Raw genomic sequence first — 22,810 nt, forward strand, 5'->3', positions numbered from 1 at the left:
ATTAGCAGTAGGTAAGTTAGTCTCTTGTGTGAATGCTGAAGCTTTGGAGCTGGGTTATAGCTTTTGTGTAGTACTGTTCAAATAATACTACAGAAGCAGCTTTGTACTCCCACTTTACAAATAGAGTAAGCCAATCTCAATCTATTTTCTTCCTCTAATTTTTATCACTTGTGAGAGTCTAGAAAAGCCTTATAGACAGTATCTCAGTGCTATGATTAAGTATTTCTCCATCATAATATCTGTTATTGGTGGACACGGAAATGATTTTCACCATAGATTTGCTCATTGTACTTTTTAAAGGCTTGTAATTGAAAGTGTCACTACACAGCAGTGAGTTCTGGGAACTTTGGGTAGTACCAATGGTGTGAAAATCAGAGTGATGCAGCTGTGATTCTTCTCATGCAGTATATGCAGATGCAGATTTGTAACATTAAATTAGCTGCTGACAGCTTTTGTTGATCAAAAGTGGGAATATTTTTCAACAGTTCAACATAATTTCTTGATATACTTCTGCAAAGAGCTGTGACATTTCTTGGTGTAGGTATCTGTTGCCTGGCTAACTGCTGATAACCAGCTTGAGGGCTTCTAATGAAGCCACTTCCTTGGCAGTGTATTTTCTGCTTAGTGGTGTTTGAGCTACTCACTTTACACTGTGTCTTCCACCCTGGTCAGCTTGGCTGATAATTTTTAAGGTGTTTAAATTCTGTCCTCTGCAACTTTAGATAGCAAGGAGTTGCACAGTTTGACCTAGCACAGTATTTATTTTTGTATGTGTGTGTGTATGTGTATATATATATATATGTATATATAAATAATGTAACATATATAAAAGAGTGATTATGTTCATATTCTTTGTTTCTTCCATTCTTGTGTACCCACAGTACCTTTTCCCCAGTGGGTCAGTTTTGTTCCTTATGATACATTTGGTAAGTCTTGTTATTCCTTCTGTACTTGCTAGTTCTTTCTCCATGTGGGAGAGGGAAACAGAGCTGTTCTGGGTACAGGACGCACATGCATTGTAGGCTTCTGCAGTGATGGGTTTTGGTGCTTTTCCTCCTAATGTAGTTTGCGTTTAGTTTGGCTAATTACTGAACTGATGTATCAGGAGATACTTAGAATGGCTCAGATGTTTAAGGTTGCTAGATATATTGGGGCATCACTGTGCTCACTTAGAAATCATTTTTTCCTGGCTTGCATCATTTGGTATTTAGAAACAATATATTTCGTACTATTTATTTCTCTTTAGTCTCATGAGATTTAGATTTTTGTGCCAGTCTTAAATGGCAAGTCCTTTGGTGTAGTAATTTTTATCCACTTCATCCTCACTTTCTTTTTGGGAGCACGAATAAGTAGAATGGCTTATGTCTGTGATATTAGAGAATTCTGTGGAGCTACCATAGTTGGCTTCCCTTTTTTCTTCGTTTCCAAATTTTTAAAATCGATTCTTAACATCTCAACATAGAAGCATAGAATGGTTTGGGCTGGAAGGAACCTTAAAGATGATAAAGTCGCAACCCTCTGCTATGGATAGGAACACCTTCTGCTGGACCAGGTTGCTCGAAGCTCTCTCCAACCTGGCCTTGAACACTGCCAGGATTGGGGCACTCACAGCTTCTTTGTGCAGCCTGTTCCAATGTCTTACAACCCTTGTAGAGAAGAATTTCTTCCTAATATCTTATCTAAATCTACCTGCTATGTTTCTATGATCCGTGAGAGGATAGATGCTTCTTGATGACACCTTAGTTTTTAGAGGTCAGCAGAGCCCTACTGAAAGTCTTTTTGAAACTTAAGGAGAAAACAAGATGGTTCTAGTCCTCATGATCTGAGAGTTTCCTCAAAAATTATTTGGGGAATGGGGGAAAGGGATATAACTGTCTCTCCATGGACATGCTTTCACTGCATGCTAACTCTGGCTCTAACTAGTGTGGTCATTGTATATCATTATGGGCTAAATCTTTAAAGTTACAGGCTTTGCAGTATTTGTTCACACCTGGAGAATCTGATGTGTTTGTATTTATGAATGGATCCTCCTTTGGATGGTTAATATCTGGCTGGAAGCCGTTACTTTTGGTATGGCACATTATATCAATGTACCTCTGATTCTGTAAACCCAATGGGAGGTGAGGCAAAGAAATTCAATCTGCTTATTTTCAGTGAAATATCCTAATGCTTTTCTTAGCAAAACATTTCCTTCCAGTAAAGGACAAGTATGCTAAGTCCCTTTAAAAATATTTTTGTTATCAATTCCCATTCTTAAAAATCTGGTACTGCAGCTACCTGTTATAGAGCAACTCTGTAAACTCATGAGCAGAAGTTTTGAAGTATGGGCTCAGTAGGCAGGAACTGTGCTCCTCCCCAGCTGCTTGATCAATGTGTATGACTGACCAGACTCTCTAAAAGTAAACCTGCAGATAACTTCTAAACTAATCTTGTAGACATAAGCCCAGTCAACTTCTTAGACAAAATAGCTTTAAAAAGAAATATGCTTTGGAATGTATAGCTCTTTTGTATAAAATGTTGAAGAGATCCTGTATCCCACTGAAACTTGGTTAAAAATTGTCTGATCGAGCATTAATGACACTTTATTTTTATAAATCTGAACTTCTCATTTGTAGCAAGTAAAGCTTGTATAGACGGAAGTTGTCATATAACAAATGTGCAGGTATTGAGGGGAAAACTCTTTTTGCCAGTTTTTAAGGCCGTGTATTTTAACGCATTGGGGCTTTTACAATTCTAATAAATGGAGGCAGGAAATCCTAGTTCTAGACTAGTGCTTAATATATTCAAGATTTTTGTAATATTTGACTGGGAATGGCAATTCATGTGTCAGCATTCCGTGACTGCTGGTTGTCGCTGTCTTTCCTAAACTGTGTTTTTTCTTGAAAATGTAACTTCATAAACTTTGGCTTGATGCTCCTAAAGAAAACTCTGGCTGTGTTCTTCCTGTGTTGAGTCAGGAACACTTAAAACCAGGGGATTTGTTTGATTCCCACCAGCTCCTCTGCTCCAAGCTCCATTTCAAGAAATGACAAAATGTAGTGGCTTATTTTCACATCAGAACTGCACCTGGAAATTCATGTTGTCATGTATCGCAGTTGTCTGCATTACGTCTGCTCTCTGTACAAGTGGCCTCTAGACCACAGCATATTCAAAAAATGTGATGTACATGAAGAAAAACTACTGCTGAGATACCTTATTTTAAAAAAAAAAGAAAAAAGGCTCTTCCTCTTGATTTGACCATATGCAACCAGAGACATTAAAAGGCAAAGTACTTGGTTCAGATGTGGGAATATTTTAAATGGTATAGTGCAAGAAAAGCTGATAAACCACAAACTCTGTTGCAAGCTGTTACTGCTCCAGCAGTTTTCCCTGCAATCTCTGCTATAGAGGTATGGCAGCGGCTGTGCTACTGCTCCTACAATGCATCCCTGGGTCCAGAAATACAAAGTGATTTATAAGTTTTAAATTTTAACTTTTACTGTCTCTGTTCCATCCTGACCTTTACAAGAATGTCTTGTGTGGTGATCAGCAGTTGGGTTTTGATCATGTAATCATTTCTTTCTTACTCTGTTGCTGTTGTCTTCAGTTAAAGCGAAGTCTAGTTTAGTAGCCACTGCTGGGAGTCCTGCTTATAGGGCCGACCTTGGTGTGGAAACTTCTGTTTCAAGAAGGGAGAGGTAAAGTGTGGTTTCTGCTAGCTTTCCAAGGAAGCAGTTTCAGCTCTGGAGAAGAGGTACCTCTGGAATTCTCTCTATCATTTTCTGACTCTCTTAAATACACAGTGGGCTGCTTTTCCCTTACTAGGTGGGGTTTTTTTGTTTTTTATTTTGTTTGTTTTGTTTGTCTTTTGAGAACTATATAAACTTTCAGGAGGTAGGCATGCTTCTTGCTGATACTGAATCTGTACCATTCAGACTATTTCAGTTATCACAGTTAAATTTAAATAAGTCCTGTGAAGGCTTCATTGCTTCATGGCATCTGGTAGGACACTTAGAATTGTTGGGAATAAAGCTACAACCAGGAAAATCAGACGATGATGTGAGACTTTTATAAAGCATCCACATAATTCCAGAGTGAAATGAAGATCAGGAATTACTGTGTCGTTTTTGTTTGTTTTTTTTTTTCCCCCATAAGGTTAGACTTAAAGTACAAGCTACTACTAGAACCAAGGGGAGGCATTAACATAGGTGCTTCACAGTTTCTGAGCAGGGAAGGGATAAAGTAGTAGCTTGTGTTTTACTTGAACAACAATAAGCAGGCATGTTCAGTCTAGTGCTGTATGTGGCTGTTGATTTGTAAATCAGTGTGTCATGCTGCATGCTTCATGCCAGTCCTCTAATCTCTGGCAACAGCTGGCAGTGAGATTCAAGATAGAGTTGTGAGCACTGAGGAGCGTGTGGACTTTGACAAAGCATTTCTGTTCTTCTGAACTCAATGCTTTGCATTATCACTCGATTAGCAGAAGCACTCGGGCTGGAATTGCTGCTCATCCAGAACCTATAGATGAGCTGTATAAGGCGTTCTCTGTGCAGATATCTCAGGCTTATTTTGGTGCTTCTCTCCCCTCCAGTCCAACTCAAAAGTCTTTATTCTTTTATGGATTGTGGAAGAACCTAGAAGACCTAATACCATTGTTGCTAAGAAAACAATAATTAGGCTGGTATTATGTTCATGTTTGTTTTTAACAAGGCAGATACAGTGTTCAATCCCCCCTGCTTATAGAATCATAGAACAGTTAAGGTTGGAAAGGACCTTAAGATCATCAAGTTCCAGCCCCCCTACCATGGGCAGGGACACCTCACACTAAACCATATCACCCAAGGCTCTGTCCAACCCAGCCTTGAACACTGCCAGGGATGGAGCATTTACAACTTCCCTGGGCAACCCATTCCAGTGCCTCGTCACCCTCACAGTAAAGAACTTCCTCCTTATATCCAATCTAAACTTCCCCTGTTTTAAGTTTTAACCCGTTACCCCTTGTCTTATCACTACAGTCCCTAATGAAGAGTCCCTCCCCAGCATCCTTATAGCCCCCCTTCAGACACTGGAAGGCTGCTATGAGGTCTCCATGCAGCCTTTTCTTCTTCAAGCTGAAGAGTCCCAACTTTCTCAGCCTGTCTTCATACAGGAGGTGCTTCAGTCCTGATACTCCTTGTGGCCCTCCTCTGGACTTGTTCCAACAGTTCCATGTCTTTTTTTATGTTGAGGACACCAGAACTGTACACAATACTCCAAGTGAGGTCTCACTCTCGCAAGTGAGGTCTCCATTTATACATAAATGGAAAATGTACTACTTGCCATGTGTGTGGTTTTTGATACTAATACGTGGGTAAGATGCTTTTCTGGTTTATCACTGCTGTGACAACTCAGCAATTCATAAGGAAGAGTTAAGGAATTTGAAATGTTCCTGAGATACTTTGCAGGTAGAGACAAGAAGCCCTGACCTGTGATCATCCAGTTTTCCATTTTATACCTAGTTTTCTACAAATCACTTTGAGAACTGTTATGGGCTAAAGAAATATGTTCCCTTAAAAACAAAAGCTAATGATGAATTTTTAACAATCAGAGGTCCTTGAATTAAAAAATCTGAAGAGAAAAATTTCATCTGGAATGTGCCTTAGCTCCACTGGCATTTTCCTTAGTTATGGTTTCTGTGGAAGATACAGTTTCTTTAACTACTTCTTTAGGGGCAGATAACCGATCATCCTTTTGCTCTAGAGGAAGTTGTTTATCTAGTGGGTAATAATTAAATCTCTAGAGATCTGTTTGCAGAAGGTTTAACTGATGATTCTTTTTCCTTCATTTTGGTAACAGAAATATCTAGCAATTAATAGGAAAACTGGTTACAGGGTTTATGCACTGGATAGTGCAGCCTGTGATTACTGAGTACAGCTGGACAGGTAGGCTAGGACTTCTAAAGATGCTGCAGTGGTCTTGTTTGTGCTGTGTCATGAAAATGCAATTGAGAGGTCTTTTTAATGCAAAAGCTGAGCTGTCTTTTAATGCAAGTTTAAAAAAAAAGTATATTTCTCTTTCTGAGCATACTGCATTGATGATGCTCTGTGCTAGACTGTTTCATTGGTGTTAAGACTCCTGTTCTTCAAGCATCTTTTCAGATCAGTTGTAATATTAAGTGTTTGTGAACTAATGCAACTGGAGCAGCAGGTCAAAAATAAGTCCTTCTGGCAAGTTATCCAAGAGGCCATGGCTGCCAGCAGTATGTTGCAAACTGGGTTATATTCACATATTCAAACACAGTCTTTCAACCTCAGTGAGGTGACTTTCACGTGTGAGAATTTCTGAGTTGTCTATGGAGCTCTTCAGAGTTGAGCTTTTCTTCCTAATTGGATCTGGGAATACTGGCCATTATTAATAAGTATGTAGTCTAACACAAGTTAGAACAAGAATTTTTTGTTATAGAATGGCATGTTCTTACCTTTCTTTAGTGAAGAAACGGCCTGATAAAAATTCCAGTAGCCAGAATGGGTAATGCTGGAGTAAATGCTGGTTTTCACCTCTTTTGGATGAAGGCATCCTAGGAAAATGTAAATAGTTTGAATGGTACTGGGGAGACTGATGAAAAGTGGGAGATGGTGAGAGGGCTGCCTAGGAAAGAGGCAGACAGCTGAGCTGTGTCGTGGGAGAGGGAGGACAGCACCCCAACTGCTGTGCAAAGGGAAAGGGTACCACTGGTGTGGTGATGAGCAGCATGTTGTGGGTTTTGGGTTGTGGTTTGGTTGAGGATTTTTAAATTTGTTTGTAGATCATGTCTCTTAAAATAAGTTTTTGTTCAACTCCCACATCAAAGTCAGTAACAAGTGTTACAATGTTATTCTTCTACTTAGTAATCTTTGTCACTTAAATTAGCATTTCCTCTAGTAGTTGTCATATTCAAGCTATGAATAAATGATACTATGTACGACTTCTAGCATTCATTATACTAGTAGAGCTCACTACCGAAAAAACTGAAATCTGTTTATTTGCTGAACCAACTTTTAAAGGCACAGTCAGGTCTTCACTTTCACTAGAGGAACCAATTCTTTTAAGGCGAAAAAGCTTTTTTCTCTTTTTACCCTTGGGAAAGGAAAACGAGAATGTGCCATACTAGTTCTGAAATCTCGAAGGATTTGGAAATACAACCTACCATTAACATTGCTACTTTTAGATAATTGGTTTCAAGTTTTGTGAATATACTGTCTTATGTTACAAGCACATCAAAGAGTTTGTATGACTTCTGTATGTTACGCTGGTTTAAAATTCCCTGTAGATTTTTTTAAAAAGATGTTATTAAATACACCATTGATACTAGATTAAGAAACCTACCCTCAGAAATTGGAGGAACGTACTACATACTGAAACACCAACGGCTCAAGTGTGGGTAATACAGACTTTCTGCTGGGTTACTTGGTTTTGGTTTTTTTAAAGCTTTGTTTAGTTGTAAATGAACATATTTAGTAGTTACTGGTAGGAAAAAATGGTAGTTGAAAAGTTAAAATCAGTTGAGGGGAGGGTTAACTTGCAGTTTGTTTTAGAATTGGTGATTTTAAGTCATTGTGAGTAAAAGGCAGCAGAAGATAAATGCATAGATAAGATGCTCCAGTGACACAAAGTCATTGTTCAGGGGGTTGCAACATGGGATAAGCTGAAGCCTAGAGGTGTTCTAACCAGTGTCTCCACACTTATTCAGGATAGCACCAATGGAACACCTGTGTCTAGGATTTTTAATCTGCAGAGGTAAAAACAGTAGATGTTAGAAACATCTGTGAAATACACAAAGGACAGGTGGGTGAGGTCAAGATGCTATTACTCACTCAGCCTCTGTGGCTTGTTGTAGGGAGCTTGAGTAGCTGAACAGTGTTAGTCTGTTATGTTATCATTAAAAAAACTGCTGGGGGACTCTGCACTGGTCCTGAATTGTTTTATTATGTTAGTGACTGCCTTTACAATTAAATATTGTCATATCAAAAAATACTGCAAGTATATGGATTAACAAAGCTTTTAGTCTCTTAAATCATGTGTCTTTTACAAAACACTGTTTTTCCAAAGTACTGTTCCAGCTGTCTGATAGTGCTGCTGTGCTAGAATGTGAGTCTTCTACAATGAAATCAATATGCTAGTCTTCAAATGCAGAGATAACTGGTGTGCCAGGATGTGGAAAGGAGTTTTTCAGTGCTAGTAGTGATTTACAGATTCACCAGGAAGACAAGTGTGTGTTTTGAGTATGTATCACCTTACTAAGGACTAAACAGAACACAGCATTATGGAAAAATTGAACTCTAGTATGCTAATGTGTAGGTAGCCTAACTGCAGAATCAGTGTTTCGTACTGGTGTGCTGCGTGAACTGAATGAAGACTCTCCATTCCCCAAATAGGCTATTTAAAAGATGCCGGTTGTTGCTGCATGATTGGCAAGCTGATCTATCTAGATCATCTTTCTGACAGTGACTGGTAACAGATGCTTTCAAGAAAAAGTACAAGGAATGGAATAGTACCCTTTTTCCTAGGAGAGAGAGATTTAGGGAATTCAGGATAGTTCAGATGGAACGTATTTCATGTTAAACAGGAGCTGTTCTGTTCTCTGCAATATTATTTGACAACAATTAGTGATATAATTTGCTGTATGCAGGTCTGTATAGGTGTGGCTATTTTGTTTCACCTGTTGCTTGAGCATCTCATGTTTGTGTCCTGAGGAGTGGGAATTAATCATGCTGGAATATGTGTATCAGTACTAGACAGTCACTGTCTGTGACTTAGGCTTTTAAAATATTTAAGCTAATAATTGTATAGCCTACTTCTAATTCATTATCCACATGCCTTTGGCATATCATGTCTATATATAGTGGTGCTATAGGCACAAAAATGAAATGAGGGCCTGCAGGAAGAAAATAAGGAATACTAGCATTCAAGTTCTAACATTAATTAATGTGGGAAATTAATTTGGACAGTTACAGAGCAGTATTATGCTTTTAATTTCATTGAATGACTTGACCTAGATGCTAGGTTAGTGTCATTGTCTTGGATAATTGCATCCACAGTTTTATGTGCTTGAGGATGAATCTTACTCGGCCTATTTTGTTTGTAAATAAACTTTACCACCTTGATCCTGTTCATGATTTGTAAGAAAGTAATTTGAGTAAATAATCTCTTACTTGGCATTTATGTGTCACTGATAGTATGTAGCCCTTTATGCATAAAAGCCGAGTGCTGTAACAATAAGCCTACAGTGACCAATTCCTCATTCAGTATAAATGAGAAAAAAGCATCTTTTTGTGGTACATAACTTTTTTTTTCTGCCACGTAACTGTCTTGAAATAGTTTGTGTTCACAGTGAGTTTATAAAGAATTAGTAGCTCCCTTTTCAGTTAGCTGGTGGCATCTCACTTTTCTGTTTTTGTTACTAAGGTACCTTCAGGGCATTAGGCTGAAACTTAGTAAATCCTTTAGCTGATTTTTGCACTGTTGCTGAATCTGCTGCCTGAGCAGACACTACCTCTGGGTACTCATTTCTATATCTTTACCATGCTGGTGCAAGCTTCTGCTTGGCTGTGTGATGAACTGGATAGAGGATTGATTTAAGCTAAATATGACCCAGTAAAAATAGTTATGTTTTGGTCTTGTTGGTTCAAGTGTTAGTACAGCTGCTTATGCTGGCAGAATTCAAAGTCTGCTACCATGGGAGCAAGCCTAAGTACCTGCAGGGAGGCTTAAAACAGAGGAATCTCTAGAGACTTCAGTTTTGATGTCTTTCAGCTAAATAACTTGGGGATAATCCTAGTCAGTGTAACACTATTTTTAGGAATATTGAGATGGCTAATTGATTCTTCCTCCTATTTCTAAACATTCAGGACTTTGTCTACCTCTTTTGCATTGTTTGTACTGTGATCAAAATGTAGCTGAAGAACACAGAGTAATAAACATTATTTCAGAGAGAAGACATGAGAGAAAACAGACTGTGCAGTTACTGGGCATGATTTTTCAATGCGTGCAGTTTGCTTTAAATGTTTAGCACAGTCAGGAAAAAGAAGTATGAAGTGACCTTTCCCTCTGTCTCAAATGAAAATCAACTTGGATGAATTCAAGAGCCTGCTTGCTTGCCACTGAAGTGTCTTTGTTCTCAGTAATAGCACCATAAAACTTAAAAAAGCATAGCCTTTTTTCAGTACTCCTGCTGTCTCCTGTGTCAGTGTTGCTAGGTGGTTGTAAAATAGCACTGTATTTTGATGTGAGTGAAGGGCTGGCGGGAGAAAGGGATGACCTTCCTTGGTAGTGCTCTGAAAAATGATGGGCAAGTAGACAGGCAAGCAAACAGGTGGCCTGGGGAAGTTCCCTGGGTTTCTAATTTGTGTGGATGACTTAATTAAGACACATCATGCTTTAATGACTAGAACATCCATGATGAGACCTGCGTATCTGAATGCCCTTCTGTATGGGTTGTCTGTGGGGCCTTGAATGACAAATATGCTGGATCCCCCTCACTTCTGCATGCTTAAAGTAAAAATGAGCTTTCCTCTTGTCCTGGGTTCAGCAGTAGCAATCATTTTTCTCCTTCTTGGCAGCTGGTGCAGTGCAGTGTTTTGACTTTCAGCTCGGGAACAGAACTGATAACAATGATGTTTTGTTTTGGTCAAGGACTTTGGTGAGCCTCATGCTCTGCCAGGGAGGAGGGGAAGCCGGGAGGAATCAGAGACAGGACACCTGACCCAAGCTAGCCAAAGAAATATTCCATACCACAGCACGTCATGGCCAGGATGTAACTGGGAGTTAGCCAGAAGGGCTGGTAGACTGTGGGGTTGGAGGAGGTATCAGTCAGAGCTTGGTTGAGCTGGGGGGGGGGGCAAGTTATCGGTCAGCTGTGGTGAGATGTTGTATTCTCTTCCCTTGTTATTTCCTTTATCATTGTTACTATTGGTGGTAGCAGTAGTGATTTATGTTATACCTTAGTTACTAAACTGTTCTTATCTCAACCCATGGGAGTTGCATTCTTTTTGATTCTCCTCTCCATCCCTCCAGGAGTAGGGGGAGGGAAAGAAAGGGGGGGGGGAGTGAGTGAAGGAGTTGCCTCACCGGGTTTAAACTACGGCACCTCTGCAGCCTACCTGAGAAGGGTTTTGATATAAACCTTCCAGTGGTCACTACAGTGCAGTGAAGTGAATCAATCCCCTTTCTAACAATCAGAGGCTGAAGGGGATCAAGGTTGCTTTCCTTTCAGCAGCCACTAGCAGGAGGTAATGCAACTGTAGGCCTCGGGCTGCTGTGTGCCTGCCTGGAGGATAGTGCTGTGCTGACACACCTGCTGCTTGCTCCCCTGATTCAAGGAAGCGATAACCTGTTATAGCTGCTGCTTATAGTCTGCTTGTCTTTCTGCTTCCAGCTTGTATGTGGTATCACCACAGTGGTGAAGTAGGGAAAGAGAAGTGATCCTTCTGCAGGGTGGGAGCAGATGTTTCAGGCATGGGAGGAGGTGTGGTGTAGCTGCCTCCCCTGTGGCATTAGGGGCAGCATCCTCAGTGTGCTTTTGAGACTTTTTAGGGCTGATGAGTTTCAAAGATACAAGGCCACAAAAAAAAAAAGGAGTTTCTGTTTGTATAAGTTTAATGAGCCTTTGCTAAAGGTCTGGTGCATAGACTCTGACCTATTTCACTTCAAGTGTCAGGTATGCTTGAACTCTAAGGGAAACATTAGCTAATGTATGTCTGCATTTTTTTCCTCCAAGAGGCCATAAGTATCCAAATATTTTCTGGGATGAGAGTCCTTTAATTTTCATGGCTAGATTTTTCACAACTTTTGGGGGAGAACTTAAAGGGACGTGTTTACTGAAATGAACTGCTAGCAAGTGGAGATGTTCCGGTGTCTGCTCTGGGGAGATGAAGGGGAGTGTGTGTTGAATCTCAAATTGGTACACTTGAAAATAAATGGATAGCAAGCTTGTGTTTCCCCTGACCCCCCCCTATTTTTATGGCATCTTTTAAAATTAAATGGGGAAGATAAATTACTGGAAGCTAAACTTGCTCACCTTAATGAAGAAGGGAAAGACAACGTCTCCATCTTCAGTGGACTGAAATCACTAGCTATATTAAAAGTAAAATTGTCTTTAGTAGAAAAAGAGAGATCGTACTATTTGAGTACCCTTAAATAGTAGGCTCTCTTTCCCAACTGCAAAATTTGGAGGATTTCATCAAGAGAAACAATTGTACAGTGAAGCTGATTAGACACAGCTGTGAAATCCACCAAGTAAGCACTTTTAAAAGTTAATGAAAAATTATCTTTTCATTCTGCATATGTGTTTGGAAATGAACTTCTTAGTTGGTATGGTAGAAAGGATAAGACACAAAACTTTATTTCTGTATTTTAGTTATTACGTATTACAAATACACCACATCTAAAAGGTGCTGCTGGACTTTGTCCACCTCTGCTCCATCCCTTTGTGCATGAATGTTTTGGCAGAGTCTCCTGTAAACAGGATGTGGAGTTGTCAGGGCCCTGTTTGACTGCAGTTGTCAGTGTCTTGGAAAGTGTATGGACACAGCCTGGCTGCTTGTATTGTGTATGTACATGTGCACAACCTTCTTCCTGTTCCTCTTCTGAGATGCTATTAATTTCATCTCTTTGAACTTGATCCCAAAGACTAAATGCTCTGGATTAAACACAGCATGTAATGCCTTTTGGTTTTTGCCATTGCTGTGTTACTTTTCTGATGTTACTATTGAATTGTTTGGAATAGCTTTAGAGCTAAGTAATTACTCTGTGTTTCTTGGTAGTGCTGTATAGGCAGTGCATTAATGATGCCTTACTATGTATGTTATTCTGGGTTTGTAAAAAAAAAAAAAAAAAAAAAAAAAAAAAAAAAAAAAAGGTGTTGTTCTGATGCAGAGTTGAGACGCGAACCCTGGTGTATAAACCCTCCTGAAATGGAGACACACTTCAGTGAAGAATCTCTAAATGGGATGCTTGAATGGTCTTTTCCCAAGTAAATAAATACTGCCTCTTACTTAGTTTCAAGAAACATGGCACACAGCTGCTCTTTTCTCCTTGTTATAAAATAACGGGCCATTTGCTGACTGAAGCAAGCTATTGGCATTATTTGTAGCAGCTGCTGTACTCCTAGCGTTAACTTACACAACTCATAAATGTTAATCATGCTGCAGTTTGTCTGCACATCCCAGAGGCGCTAGCTAATATGTTGCACTATTTCAGAAATTCCAAATAGTGACTTCATAATTCAGTAGTTTTACTGTGGTGGCTGAAGTTTCTTCAAAACCATGCTTTTAATTACAGCTTCACTAGTAGTAGTGTGGCTTTATTTATATGTGTTTCAGTAGGCCTAGCTGCTGAGCGTACGGTGGAGTACACAGTCAAAGGGGATATGCTGTCTGCTAACTGATCCATTTGGAGATGTGTGACAAAGTCAAATCCAAATCTAAATGGAACGAAATCTATTCAGTTTATCCTTGCTTCGGCTTAAAGTCACTTTCGTGTTGTAGCGGTTTTGCTACTATACAAGTGTGAAAAGTTTACAGGAAATATAAGGGTTGCTGTAGAAATGTGTTCTCTGCATAATAAGTCATTAAATAATGTGCTGTGGCCTTTTAACAGTCCCTCCCACTCTTCAGCCAGTGGGAATGTGTTCTTTAAAACAAGTCAAAGCTCCCAAACGAATCCTTTCCTTCCTTCAGGTCATATTCTGCTAGTTTTCTCTGAAAAAAACACTGTTAAGGTCCCAGGACCAGGTTTTGAGCGTGTCAAAATGATTGTAAATACGGCACTGTAAAGAAAGCACAGATAATGGAGTAAAAGCTGCTATGTTACTGTAGATACTTTTTTTCTATTATTGTAGTAATTGTGAAGGTCAGGAAGAGGGCAGTGTCATTGCTACTGCATACCATACAGAGAAATTATGCTTACTGCATCTAAAATCCATTCTCTCATCCTTTTATAAGAACATCAAGTGGAACATTTTTTCCTCTAGAGCAGTGGTGGTACATGTTTACCAGAACTGTACTTCCTGCTTAGAGGCTACACTCCCTACCAAACTAGTGAAAATTGCAGTTGGTCCAGGCTTCTGGTATCAGCCTGTGAACACAGTTTAACCTACCTACAGTATGACCATTTCTGGACAAAGCTATATACTTGGCTTGTGTGGGTGCATGCTCTTCCTCTTGAGAGTTCTCTCCTGGCTGCTGTACCTGAAGAGATGTGCAGGTGAGGGATAAGTATTGCAGGCTGATGCTAAACAGATCTTATCCTTGTAAAGTAGGAGCTCCCAACTTGAGCTGGAATCCCTTAGGCTTTACAAGATAGACTTCATGTAAGTAAGTATGGTTTAGAGTGTGAAAGATTGTGAACAGTTTTGTGGTTTGTTTGTGGTTGCTAAAGTATCAAACCAGAGCTATGTAAGGCTAACCCTACAATATACAGAAACCTCTGAGTAAGGATTTAATCTCAAAACATTGTCAACTTCAAGTGCAAGAGTAAATGTCACTCTTCTTCAAGTGGGTGGATGTGAGAATTTGTTTCTGGACTTGCTCCTGAAAGCCTGGAGAAAGATTGGATAGTATACGATCTAGTAGTTTTTGGTTAGAACGGAAAACTCGCTGGGAAAGTAGCCTGGATGCCAGATTGTGTGTGTAGTTAAATTGTGATTGTGTCACTGATGTTGTGGGGAAAGCATAATTGTAAAACGAATTTTGGATTTAAAAAAAAAAAACTTACTGTAAAGAAGTGTTGTAGTTCATTACAGATAATGACCATCCAACTGTCCGTTCTAGTCCCACCTTTCTCAGTGGGTTTCTTTCTCCTCCTCTCCCCATTCCCCCCCCCCCCTCCAAGGTCCACCACTGTTGCCCTTGAGTTCTGTCCCATCTATATACATGTTCTCACAAAAAAAAAGAAAACCCCTTAAGTGATTGAATAGCTTGGTGACAGCCATATGTCCCTTACTTTGAGTGTGAATGTAACTTTCTTGTGCTGCGTTCTTAAACTGACAGAATAGAAGCATACTCAAATGGCTGAGTTTGAGAAATAAGTGAAGAAAATGGTGACCTGAATGTTGGTTCTCTTCAAAATTCTGATCCAGAAATACCTTGTTGTGGCTACACCCTCAAGTTAAAACCGAAGGATTTTGGGGGTTTTGTTTTTTTTTTTTTTTTTGAGCCACATACATGTATTTGGGCTTTGGTGTGAATTGGATGCTGATGAAAAGCATGAATGTGATGAAAGCTTTCTGACACACAGAAAGCTGTGTACCTGACAAATCTAGGCTAATGCTGTAGTCCTAAGGCTGATCTTTTAAATCAGTTTCTGAACCAAATAATAAGATGGACAAAGAAACGAATCCTGAGTAAGAAGCCTTCCTTGTTTTTGTTTGGCAGTTCAGTAATCCTACTGAAAAGTCTGAATGTATGACTGAAATGTTAGTCCAGATCTCGCATTGTTCCAAGTCTCTGATGAAAGGAATAAATTGATCTTAATCATCAAGTCCTGCATTCAAGGATTTGACTTTGGATTTGTAGAAGATTTCAAGAAAGCAATAGTTAAAGGACTTGACAGAACTTAGAAGCAATGCATGGTGTACACTGTTCAGCATTTCTCTGCAACTGTACAGTTTGTGATCTAAATAGGCTAGTGATCTGCTGAAGTGCTTGCCTATCCAGGCAGGGTGATACATCATCAGTACCATCTTTCATGTTACTTGTGTGACTCATAAGTAGGAAGATGCGCATGAATTTCTTAGGGAGTAACTTGCGTGTTAGTAGATAATTTGCATAGGTAGAAGGAAAGCAGTGAAGAACTGAAATATATGAAAGGTACAAGAGAAAGATTGTCAGAAGCACTAATCATTCTTTTCTCTTTTTTTTTCTCTTCTCCCCTCTTGCAGACCTTCAAGTGCTGACCTTCACGGTCTATTAAGTTATTATAAACTTTTGCTGCTCTGCGAACATATAAAGATGTCTCGCAGCCCTGATGCTAAGGAAGACCCTGTGGAATGCCCCCTTTGCATGGAGCCTCTGGAAATTGATGACATCAACTTCTTCCCTTGTACCTGTGGCTACCAAATCTGTCGTTTCTGTTGGCATCGTATCCGCACTGATGAGAATGGACTTTGTCCTGCTTGCAGAAAGGTAAATATCCTGGAACAGTGGCTTGTCTTGCACATACCACAAGGCTCTTGCTTTGTGTTGGTACCACAGACATCCTTTTCCTTCAGGAAAACATTCATCTAGTGATGGCCTAGATCAAGGGTGAGGTGTTGGATCTTTCAGATTCTGTCTGCATATGTGTTGGAGCTGTTGCACAACGGCTAGTTTTGGTTTGTTAAATTCAGAACTGGATTAATAGGGGAAGCTGTGGATCAGAACCAAGGCATGCTGATACTGGGAGAACTGCAAAAAAAACCCAAAACCTGCGAGTTGAAATGCTCATGCATTGACAGTCTCTTTTCAGGAAGGACAGTGGGGATTCCAGCACTTGGGTTTGCTGGAGACCAAGATTCAGCTAAATTATCAGAGCTGTCTGAGGCAAGCTTATAAAGCACCTGCTTGTTTTGTTTGTGGCACTGGAGCTTTTAGTCCGTATTTTTCTGGACACTAAACATGTAAAACCTTTGGAATATATATCCAGTGGTGTTAAACTTTTAGCCTAGATTTTTAAATGCTTTAGTCTGTATAGTATTCTGATGTTGTTGCCAAATGCTTAAAGGTAGTACTTTGAGTCACACTTAATTCCTCCCTCTCTCTTAATTCATGTCTGGCTGGTACTTTGGTTGGCCACAACTGTGAAGTTCAGCTTCACTAAGTTGCCTCCTTTTTTTCCTTTGAATTATTTTCCTCCTCCTTTTAGTGTTTTGCTTAAACTCATTTTCTCCTTGTCTTCAGTGTTTAATAAAATTCTTTCTCAATATCTTCTTCTCTTTAGCTCTAATGACTTTCCTTGATTATAACTTTCTTGCCTGGCCTTCCTCGTTTTGTAATCGCAGCTACTTATGTCCCCTCTTTCTTCTGTTACTTAATTGTGATCCTATCCTTAGTTGATGCCTTTGTTGGCTTCCTGTCTCATATTACAGCTCCCTTTTCAGGCTCCAGAGTGATCTTACTTGGTCTCACTATATTTATTCAGTGCCATAGTATTCTATAAGCACTTCCAGTCATACTTCTCACTGCTCTTTTGGGCTTTGGCTACCCGAAAGCTGATCTGTGTTTGGAATCCTCTGCAAGCCTAAAGGCATTCCCATAGCAACATATGTTTGTTAACAAATTGTGCAAATTTGCTGCAGTATTTGAGCTGTATGCCTTGCAAAGAAGATCCACCTATCATCAGCCAGATTAGTCTTCACATGGGATACCTGCTGCAGATGACACATGCTATATAGCACTTTTCCTAGTACAAGCAAACTTTTCTGACGCAACGTGAGATTTCTGGAGTTTCCTTGTCTAAGTCATTTCATTTACCTGGATTTATTGCACTAGTTTTTTTGCTAACAACTGTTTGATTCATCTCTGCCTGTTCTTACTGGAAGTTTGTGGAATATATCTAGAAAATCACAGAATCAGCATACTGTTCTCTGCCTTTGGGTATTTGAACTCTTTGAAATATGGATACTGCCACAGCTGGACTTTTTAATGTGGAATAATCTGGAGTATGATTGGATATGCAGATACTTTGCTGAATTGGATACAGTTTGCTCAGAAAAAATGGTTTTGGGAGGAAAGTTAAAATGAGTGCTACAGTTGGAACAGAGGAGACCTCTTTCACAATGGACAAAGATATTTCATCTGTGGACTACACGATGCTCTTGGGTAGAGTTGAAGCTGAATTGTAGGAGATTTGCATGGAGGAGATGGAGGAGTACACTCCTCTTGTGGCATAGACGAAGACATTGTGGCGCAGAGACCCTTTCAGGATCTTGGGAATAAATCATTTTGAGCTGCACAGTTGATGGCAGCATCAAATAAGTCTGAAGAAGCCACCTTTTGAAGTGTGCGAGACCTGAACCAGGTATGTGCTTTTATGTGCAGTGTGTCTAAATAGTTCCTAGCTCTGTGTAGTAAGGCTTCTGGGGAAAAGATCTAAGTAGTTTTCTAATTCATATCTACTATGGTGTATATTGGTTGTGACCACTTAAAGTACTGAAGTGCAGAAAATAGCAAAGCACCAAAATTTTTGCAGGAGAGTTTATAGTAGGTACTATGGATTCAACATACATCATGGTATATAACAGGTACATCATGTTTATAATGTGTATATTAGTGCAGGATAATTACTGCAAAATGGACTGTGAATAAATATATGTTAAAGCAAAGCTGAGTGTTATACACCATTGCATAATAGAAAACTGCTATTTGTGCCAGTGGGATTGAATCCAGTGCGAGTTTTCTAGTGGTTTGATCACTTGTCTGTGGAAAGGAGCGATGAAGTTCCCTATCCAGGGATTTTGGTTGAAAGGTTTGGAGGAGATTTTAGAAGAGTCTGATAAAATTGTTTGGCTATAAATTATAGTGGTGCTGGTGCCATTAGTTTGATAGATCTTAAATGTGCATCATATATATACCACTAGTTTCCTATGCTTCTCTAGTTTACTTGTAACTGTAATTTTTCTGTAACTTTACAGTTATTCTGTAAACTTTATATCTATAAATAAAATAAATTTGAAGTAAACTGTATCTATAAACTTAAAACAGTTATTCTGTAACTTTACAGTATTTTTTCTGTAACTTTACAGTTTAACTCTGTAATTGTAACAAGTTACAATTAACTGTAACTTGTAGTTTTTCTACCAAGGAGAAAATACTTGTGTGTGCTTAAACTGTTATGTAGCTTAACATTCACATGTGCAGAATATGTTCAGGGGATGGCAGTCAATTGAGTTAGTGTGTTTAAGTTTCTTCCTGTTAGTAACAGTAGTACACAAACATTTGTTTTGTTTCAATTTTGGAAAGTAAGATGCTAGTATAATTTAAATTGAGTGCTGTTTGGAAGCTAGCTTTTAACACATTAAAACACATTAAAAGCTTCCTAAACTTTGTCTGAATTTTCTGAAATAGACTCGGAAATTGTTTCTGTTTAATTCATTAACTACAGAAAGTACTTCCTAAAAACCAGAACTGACCTGCTTTGAGTTCCTGATGCCCTTCAGAACTGTAGGTGTAGTCAATTGTAAGATGCTAAGCAAGCCTTCCTGTTTTTTCCAGTCAATTGATTTCTTAACTGTAAGTGAAATAGCTGCTAACTAGTCAAATTAAGATGAAAGTAATGCTGTTCTTAGTAGAGACTTATGTAGCCAAAAGCTGGTTTACAGGTCACCAGACTGATTTAAAACCAGTGACTTTAATCGTTGCTGTATTATTTTTTTTTTCCTTTAAAATTCAGCAGGCTAGGTACTGTTTGTCACTCTCAGTTGCTTGTGTTGCTTTAATAATAGCATAGCTCTCTGATCTTGGTGTCCGTTTTTGCAATTTTTAAATCCAACAATAAAAAAAACCTAGCTTTTTCACATTTCTTTATTGCTTTGCCCTTCCACCAAATAATACAACTTGATATACAGCTGTTCCTGTGGTAGGGCTTTGCCTTGTTCTCCAGTTGCTTTATTTAGTGAGCTTTATTCCTCCTAGCACCTTGTGTTAGACATGGAGAGAAATAAACTGCTATATTTGTGATCAAGAAATGAACATGCTATAAGCATGTTCTTGTCTATGTTTCTCCTACTCCTGCTTCTGGTCTTAATGCACAGTCTCCAAATATCAGTTGTTTTTTCTAGTTGTTACACAACTGAGTAGTTTGGTGATACAATTGATACTTAGGAGTATGTAGGAAATCACTGTTATTCTTGATATAAGTAGTGTGGTATATACTGTGCATAAACCTTATTGACTTTCTGTGTATTTTTCATTTCAGAACCTATTCGGTAGCAAGGCAACAACTGGGAAATGTTGGTACATCCATTGTGTGGAAGGAATGTGACCCATCTAGGAATGACAAAAGCAAAATGCTTGATAAATCCCAGCTCAGCTTTCAACAACTGGGAAAATGTGGGGGAAAAAGTCTGAAAGAAAACAAAACTTAAATGCCAAGACAAACTTAGTCAGGAAGACTGAGAAATCATCTCTGATTAAAGAAACAAGACTATGGAAGAGACATTCAGACTTTTGATGAAGTTCTTGTAGGACTACCAGCAACTTGCAGTTAGTGTAAACAAAATCTGGTCATGTTCCACGTAGGCACACCTTGTCCAGGTGACTTCCGTGGTTTATGCTGAAGAGGATTTGTGTAACTTGAGTGGAGGGTGTCAGCTAAACTTAGTCATTGAATCTCTGATGTTGACATCTCTTAATGTCTTGCATCTGACATAATGCTGATAACACTTGATGTAGCAATTTCAGCTGTTGCAAGACCTAAGAGTTTCTGGTGCCTGTGGTGGTCTATCCGTATTTTGCAGGGTTGCACAGAGACTAAACAACAGATGAAATGGTACTGTGAGATACAATATCAGTCAATTCACCTTGCTTGGCTTTCAGAGAGCCAGGTTCTGCCAGCCTTCTCTGCATGTTTTCTGTCTATAGTTGAATGATCATCTGAGTTCATGAGCTTCAGCACCGTGGGAATCAATGACTCTGAAGATGAAATCATTTATTGTCCTGTTTGTAGGCTGACTGTATGTCCTTATTTGAAAAGAACAGGATTTCTAATACAGTCTTTTAGAATTAGCTTCTGGTGGTGCTGTGCTTACTTGCCTTCCTCCTTCAAATGCACAGCATCTCTTTATTTGTCATCATGCCACACATTAGAGATACATATATGAAAATCTGTCAGTTCATAGGATTGGGTTTCTGATTTATTCTTGGAAATCAAGAGGTGCATGTAGATTCATTTGCAGGTCCTGCAATTTAGGATATCCAGTCACAAGAGTGATAAACATATATTTGAAACATTTCATATATAATACAACTCTACAGTATTTAGCAAGAACTTCTTGTTATTCTGTTGCTCAAGCAACTGCTGTTATCCCTGATGGCAAATTAACTGCTCCTATTTCTTAATTGATTGAAATCCTTATTGAGGCAGTCTTGTACTTTCTGCTGAGATGAGGATGTTTCTGTTCCTTGATTCTGAAGTTGCTGTGTAGTCATGTGCTTCTCATCAGTCCTTGTGCTCTCCTGTACAAGTACAAACCACTAGTTTTACTGTGAGCAAATAAACATTATGCTTGAGCTACCTGGGATGTTTCCTGACTGATCTTCAGGACCTGCAGTAGCAAATAGCTGGACAGAGAAGGAGCATATTATCTGACTTGCTTCTCATTTGAGAATATGCTTTGAATGTGGCTATACTTGGCAAGAAAGAAGCTATTTGGCAATGTCTGCTGTAGTTTTCTTGGACCTTCAGGAGCCTTGCTGTGAACCTACTGAAAACCATGAATTCATTTCTTGTGCTGTACCAGAGAGCAGCACACTTGCAAACCTTGCCTTGTGTAGTACGGGATGTGGGGAAGGAATTAATCTGTGAAAGGCTGTGCATATACCACATCCCTTGATGTAGGGTGAGCCATTTTGGTTTTGGAATTATATCCACCTTATACTGGTGCACTTGTTTTCTTCCCATTCCTACCTGAACTCAGCTTGACTGTGATAACTGAATTAGCTCTTTGCCAAGCAGTCCGTCTTCCCTAAAAAAAAGTCTGTTCTTTATTGTACATGATTTACTAACAGATTTTGAGAAACTCTTTAAGTGACATGACTTGCAGAAGTATTCTGCATCTCTGAAGTCCTCATGTCTACGTGTTTTAAAACTCAAGGTAATCATTTGCTATAGCCAATCTCAAATGACTCCACTAACAGGTCGTTGCTGTTCATCAAGTACATTGTGAAATCTGTATGAGGTACTCAGTGTTACTTGTGAACAACATAACTTTTTAAGAATGGTATGGTTTTAACTGTTCTTCAAGGGTAACGTGAGTCTTTGCTGTGTTTTCATGTTAGGGGCTTAACGTACCTCTGGTTACTGCCAAAGCATTTTAAAACTTAAATTCCTTTGTGGTACTATAACCATGTTCCAGAGTAGTTGGTGTTTAACGGTGAGATGCCATCTACTGAAGTCAGCTGCAGCATATTTTCAGAAAATGTCTCAAGTATAGCATAGTGATGCTGAACTTTAAACTCTTTGAACTGTAAAATGGATCTTCTTTTGTTTGGGGGAAGTACTCAGAAGACTGTTGGGTCTGAGCACTTAGTGGATCTTTTAGTAGCATCGTGGCAAGCATGAGGAATATATGCTTTTAACTTTCAATATACTGGTGAGCTTTAACTTTTTTATCATAAGTCTTCATCTTAATGCGCATCTCCTGTACTCTTATTTTTTACTTCCTGTCAGTGTTTAGAAACACTGCTTTTTATTTTATATGTATTTTTGCATACTTGCTTCTGTGCTTTAGCATTACTTTGTATATAAAGTGTGAAATCCAGTTTTTCAGTCTGAGAAAGCATGTACAGGTAAGGAATAGGGAATTGCTTTGAGGAGTAATCTGAGGCAGAGGACAGTGCATTGTAGGCTACAAGACCAGGCTAAAATAGTGCTTTTGTAGCAGTGCTCTGTATGAGTAGAGCAATCTTTTGAGGTAACTCTGAGGACATTTATACTTCTGGTAGATATTTTTGAGATTCAAATCTACAGTGTTTGTCTGCATTTGAGGAGTTATCTGTAGATGATAATCATGAGGTTAAAAATTCACCCTTGTCAAGGGAAGAAAAAGCCCAGATTTCAAACTGGTACACAAGCATGGCAAGAATACTATTAAATCAATATGTAGTAAGTGTATTGAGAT

At 39.0% G+C, this 22,810-nt stretch overlaps 1 protein-coding gene across 12 annotated transcripts in view; it reads left to right on the forward strand.

The window, feature by feature from the left end:
* CNOT4 (CCR4-NOT transcription complex subunit 4) overlaps positions 1 to 22,810 on the forward strand; it is a 108,199-nt gene that overhangs the window by 20,466 nt on the left and 64,923 nt on the right. For 10 of the 12 annotated variants that reach the window (XM_062615497.1, XM_062615486.1, XM_062615485.1 and 7 more), the window contains one exon: positions 15,875 to 16,118. In XM_062615497.1, coding sequence (XP_062471481.1) covers positions 15,945 to 16,118 — 174 coding nt within the window. In that variant the 5' untranslated portion in view covers positions 15,875 to 15,944. Of the gene's footprint in view, positions 1 to 7,352; positions 7,379 to 15,874; positions 16,119 to 22,810 lie in introns of those variants that run through there. The other 2 variants (XM_062615489.1, XM_062615488.1) reach the window with 2 other exon arrangements.

This window comes from Pezoporus occidentalis, unplaced genomic scaffold (assembly GCF_034315485.1).
Source record: "Pezoporus occidentalis ecotype Australia unplaced genomic scaffold, CSIRO_AGI_Poc_V1 ctg182, whole genome shotgun sequence".
Lineage (NCBI taxonomy): Eukaryota > Metazoa > Chordata > Aves > Psittaciformes > Psittacidae > Pezoporus > Pezoporus occidentalis.